General features: G+C 37.5%; 1 protein-coding gene across 1 annotated transcript; it reads right to left on the bottom strand.

Moving 5' to 3' along the window:
• Nucleotides 1-1,105: 1,105 nt before the first annotated feature.
• Nucleotides 1,106-13,305, bottom strand: LOC128157893 (uncharacterized). Its single transcript, XM_052820554.1, has 3 exons — nucleotides 12,408-13,305; nucleotides 10,419-11,558; nucleotides 1,106-5,680 (listed from the first exon to the last, which is right to left on the bottom strand). The coding sequence occupies exons 2-3, from the start codon at nucleotides 11,470-11,472 to the stop codon at nucleotides 3,276-3,278; spliced, it is 3,459 nt and encodes a 1,152-aa protein (XP_052676514.1). The 5' UTR covers nucleotides 11,473-11,558; nucleotides 12,408-13,305; the 3' UTR covers nucleotides 1,106-3,275.
• Between the last annotated feature and the right edge of the window lie 432 nt (nucleotides 13,306-13,737).

Here is a 13,737-nt window from a genome sequence, read left to right as displayed (position 1 = left end):
ATACTTAGTATTTACTTAGACATAATGTTCATGTTTAAGTATTAGTATATACATGTAGGAGCGGAATTGCGTCCTAATGACTGCTTCAAGTGCTAGAAAAGTCCCCCTCCCCCTTGCTTTTAAATCAATTCTAATAAAATATATCCAGTATAAAAGTTTAACTTTTCAATTGGTTTTCTATATTCCTAATGATTAATTTATACATTTCTCCACCAAAGCATATATTGATATTCTAAGCGTTTACTTTTTTCCTTTTCAAAAAAAAAATAAAACAAAAAAAAAATAGAGACCTATAGACCTAATTTCAATTTTCTTTAATCAATTATTTCTTATAGGCAGTAACTTTTTTTTTTTTTTAAATCTTTTCTACTCTAACATGCTTCGAATTAAAATCAGAATTATGATGGATCTTCAATGTCCAATGAATATTAATATGGATTGGATAACTTTAGTTACAATGCTTCAAATTGTGTTTTTTTTATTTATGAAATTATTAAGGGATATTATGGGCTATAGAATACTATAAAGCAGTTTATTTTGTTTACCACGAGTTACAATATGTAAATATGTAATAATTTTATTCAGCCTTACATGTACATTACTTGAAAACAATAACAAGACTCGAGCTTGTTTTTTGTTAGAAAAACAAACGGAATTCTGATCTTTGTATCTTGCTTGTAACTCAAATTGAATTTCAATATTTAAAAATTTGTTGTAATGGATTACTATTGCTCAAGTTAACTGTTCTAGGATTGAAAAAAAAACAGGGGGGGGGGGGGGTAAAAAGATGTTAGTTAAACCTTTAGTTCAAATCGTGTCAAGCCCTGTTTTTAATGGATAATTTATAATTATCCATTGATCGTTACTGTTACTCGAGTATTTGTATCAAGCGTTGTGCATATACTCTATCATATTAGAAAAGTTGATAAATATTCACGTAGTGCATTAAGATTTAATATGGAAATTTAGCACGCAAAGTTTCCAATTGTTTCTAACTGGTTTTGAAATTGTTTGTCATCCTCTTTTGTCCGCAGTGTAGTTCATGCAGCTCTTCTGCTGTAGCGAACAGTGCACAAAAATATTGACGTTTCTTTATCACCGAGTTTTGGGTGATATTTTTAACTTTGATAAATGACGTAGTAAGTTGAACCTGAAAATAGGACAGGAGACGTTGAATATAAATTTAGATGTTTATTTCTTGCCGTCCAAGGAAAAAGTGTAGTAAAAGACAATCACTAATAATCACAAAAATAATGCCAGTAATGCCACTTTAAATAGTACAAACATGGGGTGGCTTGCAGTAACATGTGCACAGATCACCATTAAGACAAATCTTACACATTTGATTAAATAAAAAGAACATTGCCTAAGACGCATTATACAATCACTGTAATAAAAGAATATGAGGTGACACTATAATTTCAAGTGTAAGGGCACCTTAATAAAACAAAACATACTCAACATTACAGGACTGAAGTGAAAATAAATGAAAGTCTATCACAATATTAAAAAGGGGAAATATAACTCAAATGGAAATTATAATATGAATGATAATTAACTTCAAATGGGAATTAACTTCAAATGGGGAAATTTACTCAAATGATAAAGTTCACTTGGCATTGTAAAAGGACTTGACTTTAATAAAGAATAGACCAAAACATTAGCACATGGTTTTGTTTACATTATTACATAGACTTCCGGTGACAACTTCCGGTATCAAAATTGAGCTGGGGGGGGGGGGTGTAATTACTAAACAAACACACAAACAAAGAGTAAGCGGCTATGAGAAATTAAGTATATACTACACATACAAAACATACGGTAACAACTATGCAAAGGAACGCTACAGGTAAAATGTTACATTGCTACCTGTTTACAAAAAGACCTCTTGAAAAGTGCACATGTACTGACCATAAAAAGGACTTGTAAATAAGCATATCAAATAAACATGACAAAATCTAACTAAATGCATATGTAAAAACAATGAACAAAGTTACTTACGCAGGTAAAACTTGCATATTGGACACTGATCAAAGTTAAGACAAAAGAGTCGCAGGCGTCTATTTTCATTTTTGCACCGGAGGCGATTATAGCCGTTAAAGTCGAAAGAGAGGGATAATAACTTTCCGGTTAACAAATTTGAACAGGTTATAAATTTGGACATTAAGATAAAACAAGAAAATAAATTTCAAAGGAATCAGTCTTAAAGATTTGAAGACCGCAAACAATGAAATAAAAAGACTAAGTAACAAATTCCAAAATAAACATTTCCGAAATAAAGTGTCAATATGAAGTCACAAACAACGCATTCATACAAATGATATAGAACATGATATAAACAATAAATTTGCACAAAGTATATAAGTAAAAAGTTTCATTACCTGAAAATAGGACAGGAGACGTTGAATATAAATTCAGATGTTTATTTCTTGCCGTCCGAGGAAAAAGTGATCGGACAAAGCAAGATAGCGTCCCCTGTCCGGCCCTGAGTTAATCTTGTCAACAATTGTAAAAACAAAGTGTGAAGAGCAATTGGCTTGAAAGCTGACATCAAAAAGGACAATTTACCCTTCGGCTTTTAGCTTCTAAACCGAAGAAAAAGGAAAATGACATAGGTGCGAATTAAGTTTGTTCAACGAGTTACTCTAAATAAATCGGCTTCATTTGATTAGTGTGACACTAATTGATTTCACAAGTGTTCAAAGAAAAAGCTATTAATAGTAAAAGAATGTATACTCTTCAGAGTAAGTAAGCAAATATTTCTGACAATTGATAAAGAAAATTACATGTAATGGAATGCACAGTAAAGTTTGGATCGTGTCGGCAATCATGAGCCAGATATTATAAAATATGAAATAAATGTCTAAAAATAGAAATTGTTTACAAGGGTGAAAATGCCCATATGATAATACCCTCCTGGTTGAAAAAAATCTTTGTCCTCAAAGATTAAAAAAAGTACATGTGTTATAAAAAAATGAATGAAATTGAATAGGAAATGAACCATTAGGGTTAAAGGGAATATGTACACAGATGTAAACATTCAATGATATATAGAACTAATGAAGACTAAAAAAATTAATGCATTTCCATTGATAAAAGAAATTGAAGAACATGATGATGTATCAAGTGAAAAAAAAAATAAGGTACATGAAATCAATGCAAATGTTAACATATATACAACAGGATACAAATGAAAAAGAATAATCATCTTTCATTCATGCACACTCACTGTAAGTCATGCCGAGAAATGGTCCAGACAAAGGAACAACTAGATGTTAGTTTAAGAGTGTAAAATATTGATGGTGTGAGAGGAGGAAGTAAGCAGTATAGGGGTGACGTAGAATGTTATTAATGCGACGTGCTTTGAATGGTGAGATAAGTTGAGTTGTTTTCACAGTTATAGAGCGGTTAGTATGCACATTAGTAATGTTAATTGGGGTGCACTGTATTTCAATGTAATGAAATATAAGATAACTTCTGGTAATGTTAATAGAGGAAACATCCTGAGGTGGTTGTATGTGCCAGTTGTTAGGGCAGAGAGGCAATGTGGTTATCTGTATTAGTTCACACACTGGTCCAGTGGTAATTTCTAAGTGAATGGTTGTTAGGTGAGTCTGGACAAATTTGCTCCAGAGGTAACTTATGCATGCAATCACAAGAAGAGTTGTTATGACTGAGAGGGAGACATATGGCCAAGGAGTGGTGAAGGATGAGTAGACATGCTCATCAATGGTAGTTGGGTTAGTAGATTCTGGGGATTGGTAAATAAAAGACAATGGTGGTTTAGGTGTTAGTGCAGAGACAGAATGAGTTTGATGGAGGAGAAGTAATGGCATTAGAACTGTTCTGATTTTGTAACAAGACCAAATACTGAAAATAAAACCAAAGGTTGCCAGGGATGTTGCAATGATGGCGATGATTCCACTAGTATCGGGCCAATTATCAACAGCAAATTCAACTTGGCCTGCAATCATGGATTCGGCTAATGTCTTGAATACCTGCCCATCACTCTTGACGGCACTGGCTATACGTTTCAAACTTAGATGATGGTTTCTGTCATTGGCAACAAACTTGGAGAAGGAATGATTAAATATATTAAAGTTCGGAAGTTTCACTTCTACAAATTCTTGAAAGATGGTGTCGCCAAATATATCCGAATAAGAGTCTTGTTTGAAGAATTGTTGGAGGAGAGCCAGGTTGATAGGGTGAAGGGTAAAAATTTTATCAGTGTTGTTGTTACACTTGCCAAGTCGAGGTGGAAGGTATAAGTTGTGTGTTGATATGGAACATCTGCAAGGAATCTTCATAACACAGAATGTGCAGCCTTTGAGAATTTTCTGGCTCGAGGAGCAATCAAGTGCAATTGTTGTTGTTTGGTACAGTAAAACATGTGAAGGTGAAATCTCAGAAATGGATGGTTTCAATGAGTTTAGCAGGAGCCGAAAGTCACATAGTCTGGTTGTGTCTTCTTTTTGGTTAAAGAAGATTGAAGAGAGGCAATTGGGAGATGCAGGGGCAGTCAAGGCGATATTAAAGGTGCAGAATAATGTCGTTGTCCCACTACAGTGTGATAATTGGTTTGATGTCATAGTTGCATAGTGTTGATTGTCTTCTGTGGTAATGAAGTATTCTGGAGTATCAAGGAGTTGCGTGGCATGATTTGATGAAGAATTGACAGGAACAGGAAATGAAAATACTTTGTAGATAGACACTGGGCGGACGTATGGTGAAATGGGTATTTTAAGGGTTAGATAAAGGTGTGAATGAAGTCTAGTGAAAATGAAGTCTCCCTGAGAGTAATAATACAGAGGATTTTTGTGGGAAATGTGAAATTGTGTGAATTTGTTTGAAAGAATATCTTGTACTTGTCTAAGTGAGGATTGTAGGATGTCAGGAGATAGAAGAAACGGGGATAATTTTCCTTTGGTGATATCATGAATTCCAAGCTTCACGTGCTCGAGTTCTTTTTCTAGTTGTGCTGTGACATTGGTTTGTCTGAAGATGAGTTCACTCAGTATGACAAATTCGTGTTCCAGAGCATCCATTGATCTGTGAGCCAGGTTGGATAAAGCGATGGCGTCCTGGTGGTTTTTCTGGACTGCAGACATTACATTGTTGAAGCGCTTATCTACTGTTGAAATGAAGGATGACAGATGATGATCTTGTTGGGCCATGGCTTGAGCTAATTTTACATTGTTGTTGTTAAGAGTCTGCATGTGTCGTTTTAATGCGTTAATGTCATCTGATGTTGCAGTACCGAAGAGTGATTTTGAAATTTTACCCACGAAATCGAAAAGTCCTCTCTTTTGTCTAGATGATCCAATGTATGTTTGTTGTGGAGGTAATGTTGTGGAAGGAATTAAGTGATGGATTTGGTTGACGGTGGTGTTTACACTGGCCATACACTGCATACGTAGAAGGTTAATTGATTTGATAATATGGCCGACTGTCTTGCATTTTGGCATGTTACAATATAGGGAGTCGAGATGAATCTTCTTTGGGAGTTGAATCTGGAAGGTGTGGAGCCAGTTTTCTTGACTCAAGAAGATGTTTGTTGATTTTTCAAAGATGATGCCATAATTGATCCGTTGGATGGTGTTGTCGGTGTTTGTGGCAATTCCAGGGGTACCAAGACACAAGAAAAGAACCAGAAGTAGCAGGTGTTTAAGTCCACTTCCACCTACGAGAAGAGAGAAAAGAGGTATAAGAGGATTGTGCCTTGTATAAGATTGAATGTCAGTATCAGTTTGATCAGAACTGAGAAGCACTAAATTAACAAATTCAAATACATGTACTGCTCAATTTTTGAAAAAATTACACAAAAATGAAAAGTTAAAATTTTAACATGATCTTATACAAGCACAAGGGAAATGTTAGTGGTAGAGAAAGTAAAAGTGGATAGGGTGAAAGAATAGGACTAAACATTGCCTTCTAGTTAAAGCAAGATCGCTTTTTGCGTTTGCGGGCTTGGCCAGTTTGTGTCTTATCTATGAGGTACTTCTGGATAAGGGCTGGATTGATATTGTCTTCAGGTTCCCATGTTTTCTCACGGTAGCCTATCCATTTCACAAGAAAGTACTTTTTGCCTTTTTGATACCTATACCGAATAAGTTTTTCAACGTAGCCTATGTTGTCGTCTGAGGTTTGAGATGGAGTCGGTTGAGTGTCCTCTCCGGTAAGTGCGTCGGGAGGATGTATCTCGGGTTGTGACGACGGAGGCTGTGAGCTGTTCTTTCCTTGAGGTGCGTCAGTAGGAACAGGATTTGGTGCACCAGAGTTGTTTGGTTGTGTAGGTGTTGGAGGCTGATCACCTGGAGCCTGTAAAGGTTGAGTGGCATCGTTGTTTGCTGTGGCATCTTGAATGTTGTTTGGATTTGGGTTAACGTGTTGTTCATTAGCATAGTTGTCAGGTGGTAGATGCGTGTCGTCAATGATTTCAGCATCTGGTGGCGGGTCTAAATGTTGACGATGGGCAGGGTTGTTGTAAGGTTTAAGCCTGTTTGCATGTATGTGTGATTTCAGAGCTTTGTTGTTTGAGCAACGGATGATTTTGTAGGTGTTGTTTGATCCTTGTCTCGCAATGTAGAATGGTCCATCCCAAGGTTTGGTAAATTTTGGAGAAAGTCCTTTTCTTACTTTTGTGTTGTGAAGTAGGACCCATTCTCCAACTCTGAATTCTTTGTTGACTGCTGTTTTGTCATATTGTGCCTTTTGTCTTTGTTGTGCATTGCGGATGTTGTCAGTGGCAATATTTTCAACGACTTTCAGATGTTTTATTAGATTTTCCACATGAGTTTTGGCGTCTTGGTTCATGCCATCTTTAGGAATTACAGATGTGTCAAAAGGTAATTCCATTTCTGAGCCAAAGAGGATTTGATGAGGAGAAAGGTCAGAGGACTGTGTTGAAGGGCTCATTCTGAGGGCCATCAGAATTCCAGGGAGTAACTCTGTCCAGTTATCCTGATCTTCATTGATGTATGTTCGGATACACTGAGCAATAGTACTATTCATGCGTTCACATGCTGCGTTGGTTTGCGGATGGTATGAGCTTGTGTGATGGCGGGTGACTTGGAAAAGCTCACATACAGCCGTGACTAATTTGCTCATGAAATTTTGTCCTCTATCAGTGATAAGAGTGCGAGGTGCACCATAGCGAGCAAAAATTTCACGAAAAAGTACTGTTGCTATTTCTTTAGAATCCTGGGTTTTCAGAGGAAATGCTTCCGGCCATTTTGAAAAGGAGTCCACGACTAGTAGAATATACTTATGACCTTTAGATGTTTTAGTGACAGGACCAAGGATATCCATGTGAATTCTGTTGAATGGTTTGGTGACAGGCATGTTGACAAGAGGTGCATGAGTATTTTGGGTGGATTTCTTTGCACATTGACATTGAGCACATGAACGTACATAGTCTGCAACATTCTGGTACATTCCTGGCCAGTAGTATTTTAGTTGGATGGCTCTGTAAGTGCGTTCGAATCCAAAGTGAGCTCCTCCAGCCAAGCTGTCATGGTATGACCTGAGTACATCCTCCCTTAAGCAACGTGGAACTGCTAGCTGCTTGACATAATTGTCCGGATGTCGTGCTCTTTTTGATCTGGGTTGATAGTAGTGGTACAGTACGTTGTCCAGGAACACGTAAAAGTTGGATTCACTGAGCAATTTCTCACGATTTGATTTTTCAGAAGGTAATTCATCATTTTTGAAGTACTTGTACATAGGTCCAAAGTCATGGCAATCTTGTTGTAGTTCTGCAATGGATGGATTTGTATCAATAGCGCAGACACAGGCTGTATGAGATGTTGTTTCTGAGACAATTGAATCTTCCGATCTTTTGTAGAAGAATGTGGTCTCGTAAAAGACTTTGTTGGACTCAAGACTGGAAACATCAGCTGAAGGAATTACATCTTCTGATTCAGGTAGGGATTCAGAGGTTTCAGGGTATGGTCGTCGAGAGAGCGCATCTGCCACTTCATTTTTCTTGCCAGGCTTGTAGTGTATTTCGTATTTATATCCTTGTAGGAGAACAGCCCATCTCGCAAGTCTTCCTGTGGACTGTTTCACATTGTTCAGCCACTTTAGTGCAGCGTGGTCTGTGAAAATTTTGAAGGGTTGACTGGCCAAGTACACATGATAGGTTTTAATGCCTTCGACAATAGCGAGTCCTTCTTTCTCAGACACTGGATACTTCCTTTCGTGTTGGTTCAGAGAGCGTCCACCATAAGCAATTACTCTCTCTATCCCTGTTGAATCAGTCTGTCCAAGGATGTATCCAATTGCTGATCCAGAAGCATCTGTTGTTAGGGTGAAAGGCTTGTTATGGTCTGGGTAGGCTAGCACAGGAGATGTTGTTAATGCTGTCCTTAGTTTGTCAAAGGCGGATTGGCACTCTTCTGTCCATGTGAATGGCGTATCTTTGCACAGGAGGGCCGTTAATGGGTTGGTGATTCTGCTGTAACCTTTGACAAATTTTCTGTAATAGTTACAGAGGCCAAGGAATGATCGTAATTCCTTTTGGTTCCGAGGTATTGGAAAGGATCGCACAGTATCAGTTTTGGAAACATCAACCTGAACCCCGTCTTTGGTCAACACGTGTCCCAGGTACTTCACTGAAGATAGAGCAAATGCGCATTTGCTAGGTTTCAAGGTTAAACCTGCTTCTGTCAGTCTGGTGAAAATTTGTTCTAAGTGTTGCAGATGTTCTTTGAAAGAATTGGAAAACACAAGAATATCATCCACATAAACGAGACAGGTTTTCCAATTTAGACCACGGAGAACTTGTGTCATGAGGGCTTGGAAGCTGGCTGGAGCGTTCACTAGTCCAAATGGCATGCGTTTCCATTGATAAACACCAGAAGGAGTAACAAAGGCACTTTTATGTTTCGTGTCGCTGTCCATTGGAATTTGCCAGAATCCTGAAGCAAGATCTAGTGTAGAAAATAATTTGGCCTGTGATGATCCTATGGTATCGAAGACATCTTCGAGTCGGGGAAGTGGAAATGTGAATTGCTTCGTTACTGCGTTTAATTTTCTGTAATCCACAGCAAATCTCAGTTGGCCGTTTTTCTTTTTCACCATTACCACTGGACTCTGCCACATGGAGCTTGATTCTTCGATGATACCAGTAGACAACATCTCTTCTATCTGTCGATTCATTTCGGCGTTGACATGTGGAGATTGTCTGTAGAATCTTTGTCGGATAGGATGCGCATCTCCTGTGTCAATGCGATGTGGTTGAGTCTTGGCTTCTCCTAATTCATGTAAGTCAGTTGCAAAGACAGCTCTGTGTTTCGACAAAAAGGACGTAAGAAGATCTTTTTCAACATCAGAGAGGGATGTATGTTGAAGGTCAAAGTGTATTGGATCCTTGGATTGTGAGTTGGTATTCTGTTTTGAAATTGTCAAAGGTGTGTCAAGGGAATAAATTGTCTTTTCATTCACAATGGATGCAGATGCAATTGGTGTTGTAGCATTGAGTCTGATTGGTTTGTTGGATGGGTTGATGATCTGCATGAATGCTTTTCCGGTGTTTTCTACAAGACACTTTGCTCCTGCTAGACTGCGTTGTGGTAGCTGTGCGCATGGTTCTAATAGTACAGTCTTGTGTTTTGGTATGTTAGTAATGAACACTTGCACAGAAACAACAGAATTTGGTGGAATAGAAGTTGTGTTGAGAACTCTAGCAAACCCAGTGTTGGTGTCGATGGAGAATGCTGTGTGGTCATCTGGATCTCTGAGGTATAAGGTACAGTTTTCAGCGTTGAAGATGCCATCATTTTGGTTGAGAAAATCGAGACCCAAGATCAAAGGATGATTAAATGATTTGAAGACATGAAAGGTATGAGAAATGAGGGGCCCATCAAAGGAGATGGGTAAGGATATAGCACCTAGACTAGCGTGTCTTTCACCGCCAACAGCAACAGCATCCCTAACATTAGACGGACTCAACTGACTGGGGTTTATACCAAGTTTGGGTATAAGATCAGAACTTACACAGGATATGCTTGCTCCTGTGTCCACTAATGCTCTAATGGAATGACCATAGATAGAGATTGCAACAGTATTTTTCTCCACAGGCATAATAAGACTAACACTATGAGATTGAGGGTTGGTTTTAGCTGGGGTATTGGATTTGTTAGTGGTTGAGGGTTTAATGTTAGACTTGTTAGTTGAAGTGGTAGAGTTAGCACTGTGAGGAGAGACTACTGCATGAGAACTGTTAACTGGGTGCCTATCCGTGCTAGGGACAGGCGCGTGCCCCTAACTAGAAGAGTGAGAGTTAGTGTTGGTGAAAGTGCCATTGTTAAAAAGTCGCTGTTTTTTGAAACAAACATTTTCATAATGGTGCCATTTGAAACAGTATGTGCATTTGGTGTTAAAAGCTGGACACTTTTCTCGAATAGAACATGACTTACCACATCCTTTACAGCTTTCGTACTCTCGTGGCTCTCTCTCGTACTGTCTGGATCTCTGGTTCATGTCTCTGCGATTGTTGTGGTACCGTGGTCGTCCACCATGTTGGTTGGTCCAACGCTGCTGTGAGGACTGGTCGGGTTCACTGGTTACACGGAGCGCACTTATATCGGCTTTAATGCTCTTTGTCAGTTCTGTCATTTGGGTCGCGAGGGTGGTGCACAGGTGAGCGAGGCTATGGTCACTGGAATGGTTCAAATTCTGTGGAAGGTCGCTAAGTTCAACTTGAACTTTGGAGATAGTGTTTCTAAGTTCCTGAAAGCTCTTCGGTTCTCGGGAGAGAACTTTCCCACGCCAAGGAGGAAGTAGTCCTGAAGCAATGGCCTGCACTTTGTAAAGTTCAGCCATGTCATGTATCATGCTGATTTTCTCAGCTCTTTCAAGATACTGGTCCATGGTTTCACTTGTATCTTGTCGAATACCCATCAGTGGCATGCCGTATAAAATAGGTTGGAATCTGTCTGTGAGTTGTTTCTTGAATGCTGTTAGTGAGTTGCAGGGAGGCTGCAATGTTTGAAACCACGTACTAGCACTTCCTTCTAATGCACAGGGTAGCATGGCAAGGATTTTCTGATCGGCATAGTTATGGAACTGTTGCCACGCGTCAAGTTTGGATAACCAGATCACAGGTGACTCTGATCCATTGAATTTGGGGAAACTAAATCCAGTTGCCATAATGTTGTTTTCTGAATTTTCTTCTTCTGATGATTCTTCTTCTGTTATGTTATTTTCAGCTGAAGTATCTAGTGGTTCGTCTGCTGGAGTGCCAGGGGTTGTTGTACTATTATTTTCTTCAGCTGAAGTTTCAGGTGGGGTTATCTGTTCCTCTGAATCAGGGATAGATTCCCTTGAATTTGTTGCTGTAAGGATTATGGTTGCTGTTTGCTCCTCAGGTTCAGTTGATATGGTCTCTGCAATTTGGAGATAGGATTGTTCCTCTGCAGCAGTTGCTTGTCTTGTCTGTATGGTGTAGTTAATTGGCCTGTTCTTTTTCATCTGGGATCGTTGGATTCAGTCCACCACTTTATCACCGAGTTTTGGGTGATATTTTTAACTTTGATAAATGACGTAGTAAGTTGAACCTGAAAATAGGACAGGAGACGTTGAATATAAATTTAGATGTTTATTTCTTGCCGTCCAAGGAAAAAGTGTAGTAAAAGACAATCACTAATAATCACAAAAATAATGCCAGTAATGCCACTTTAAATAGTACAAACATGGGGTGGCTTGCAGTAACATGTGCACAGATCACCATTAAGACAAATCTTACACATTTGATTAAATAAAAAGAACATTGCCTAAGACGCATTATACAATCACTGTAATAAAAGAATATGAGGTGACACTATAATTTCAAGTGTAAGGGCACCTTAATAAAACAAAACATACTCAACATTACAGGACTGAAGTGAAAATAAATGAAAGTCTATCACAATATTAAAAAGGGGAAATATAACTCAAATGGAAATTATAATATGAATGATAATTAACTTCAAATGGGAATTAACTTCAAATGGGGAAATTTACTCAAATGATAAAGTTCACTTGGCATTGTAAAAGGACTTGACTTTAATAAAGAATAGACCAAAACATTAGCACATGGTTTTGTTTACATTATTACATAGACTTCCGGTGACAACTTCCGGTATCAAAATTGAGCTGGGGGGGGGGTGTAATTACTAAACAAACACACAAACAAAGAGTAAGCGGCTATGAGAAATTAAGTATATACTACACATACAAAACATACGGTAACAACTATGCAAAGGAACGCTACAGGTAAAATGTTACATTGCTACCTGTTTACAAAAAGACCTCTTGAAAAGTGCACATGTACTGACCATAAAAAGGACTTGTAAATAAGCATATCAAATAAACATGACAAAATCTAACTAAATGCATATGTAAAAACAATGAACAAAGTTACTTACGCAGGTAAAACTTGCATATTGGACACTGATCAAAGTTAAGACAAAAGAGTCGCAGGCGTCTATTTTCATTTTTGCACCGGAGGCGATTATAGCCGTTAAAGTCGAAAGAGAGGGATAATAACTTTCCGGTTAACAAATTTGAACAGGTTATAAATTTGGACATTAAGATAAAACAAGAAAATAAATTTCAAAGGAATCAGTCTTAAAGATTTGAAGACCGCAAACAATGAAATAAAAAGACTAAGTAACAAATTCCAAAATAAACATTTCCGAAATAAAGTGTCAATATGAAGTCACAAACAACGCATTCATACAAATGATATAGAACATGATATAAACAATAAATTTGCACAAAGTATATAAGTAAAAAGTTTCATTACCTGAAAATAGGACAGGAGACGTTGAATATAAATTCAGATGTTTATTTCTTGCCGTCCGAGGAAAAAGTGATCGGACAAAGCAAGATAGCGTCCCCTGTCCGGCCCTGAGTTAATCTTGTCAACAATTGTAAAAACAAAGTGTGAAGAGCAATTGGCTTGAAAGCTGACATCAAAAAGGACAATTTACCCTTCGGCTTTTAGCTTCTAAACCGAAGAAAAAGGAAAATGACATAGGTGCGAATTAAGTTTGTTCAACGAGTTACTCTAAATAAATCGGCTTCATTTGATTAGTGTGACACTAATTGATTTCACAAGTGTTCAAAGAAAAAGCTATTAATAGTAAAAGAATGTATACTCTTCAGAGTAAGTAAGCAAATATTTCTGACAATTGATAAAGAAAATTACATGTAATGGAATGCACAGTAAAGTTTGGATCGTGTCGGCAATCATGAGCCAGATATTATAAAATATGAAATAAATGTCTAAAAATAGAAATTGTTTACAAGGGTGAAAATGCCCATATGATATTTCGTTAAAATTGTCATTTAAAAAGGGGTAAAAATCGATATAACCTTGAAATCTTACTTCAATTTTCGCGCACACCTATTATTTGTTTTTTCACTTTTAAAATTAGTTTACATCTTTATTTTAGCCATATACTAATATCATCTCTCTATGTATATGTGCAGATATAGTAATGTCACAGAAATGGTTTTCCTCGCATGATAATAAATATATGTAGACTTTTTCTTTTTTAATTTTTTGCAGAAAACTTACTCAAAATGTGTAACTTTGGATACGAAGTCCCCAAAAAATATATTTGATTAGTGTATACTGTGGGCTCTTCAAGTTAAAAGCCCTTTATAGAGCGAGACTTTACGACTATAATAGATATAATAGATTCCTCTGCTCAGCAAGTTATAACCAAGATGGAGATGTTTTATCAGTCT

Source organism: Crassostrea angulata, chromosome 8, assembly GCF_025612915.1.
Source record: "Crassostrea angulata isolate pt1a10 chromosome 8, ASM2561291v2, whole genome shotgun sequence".
NCBI lineage: Eukaryota > Metazoa > Mollusca > Bivalvia > Ostreida > Ostreidae > Magallana > Magallana angulata.
This window is presented reverse-complemented; position numbering and strand designations above follow the sequence as displayed.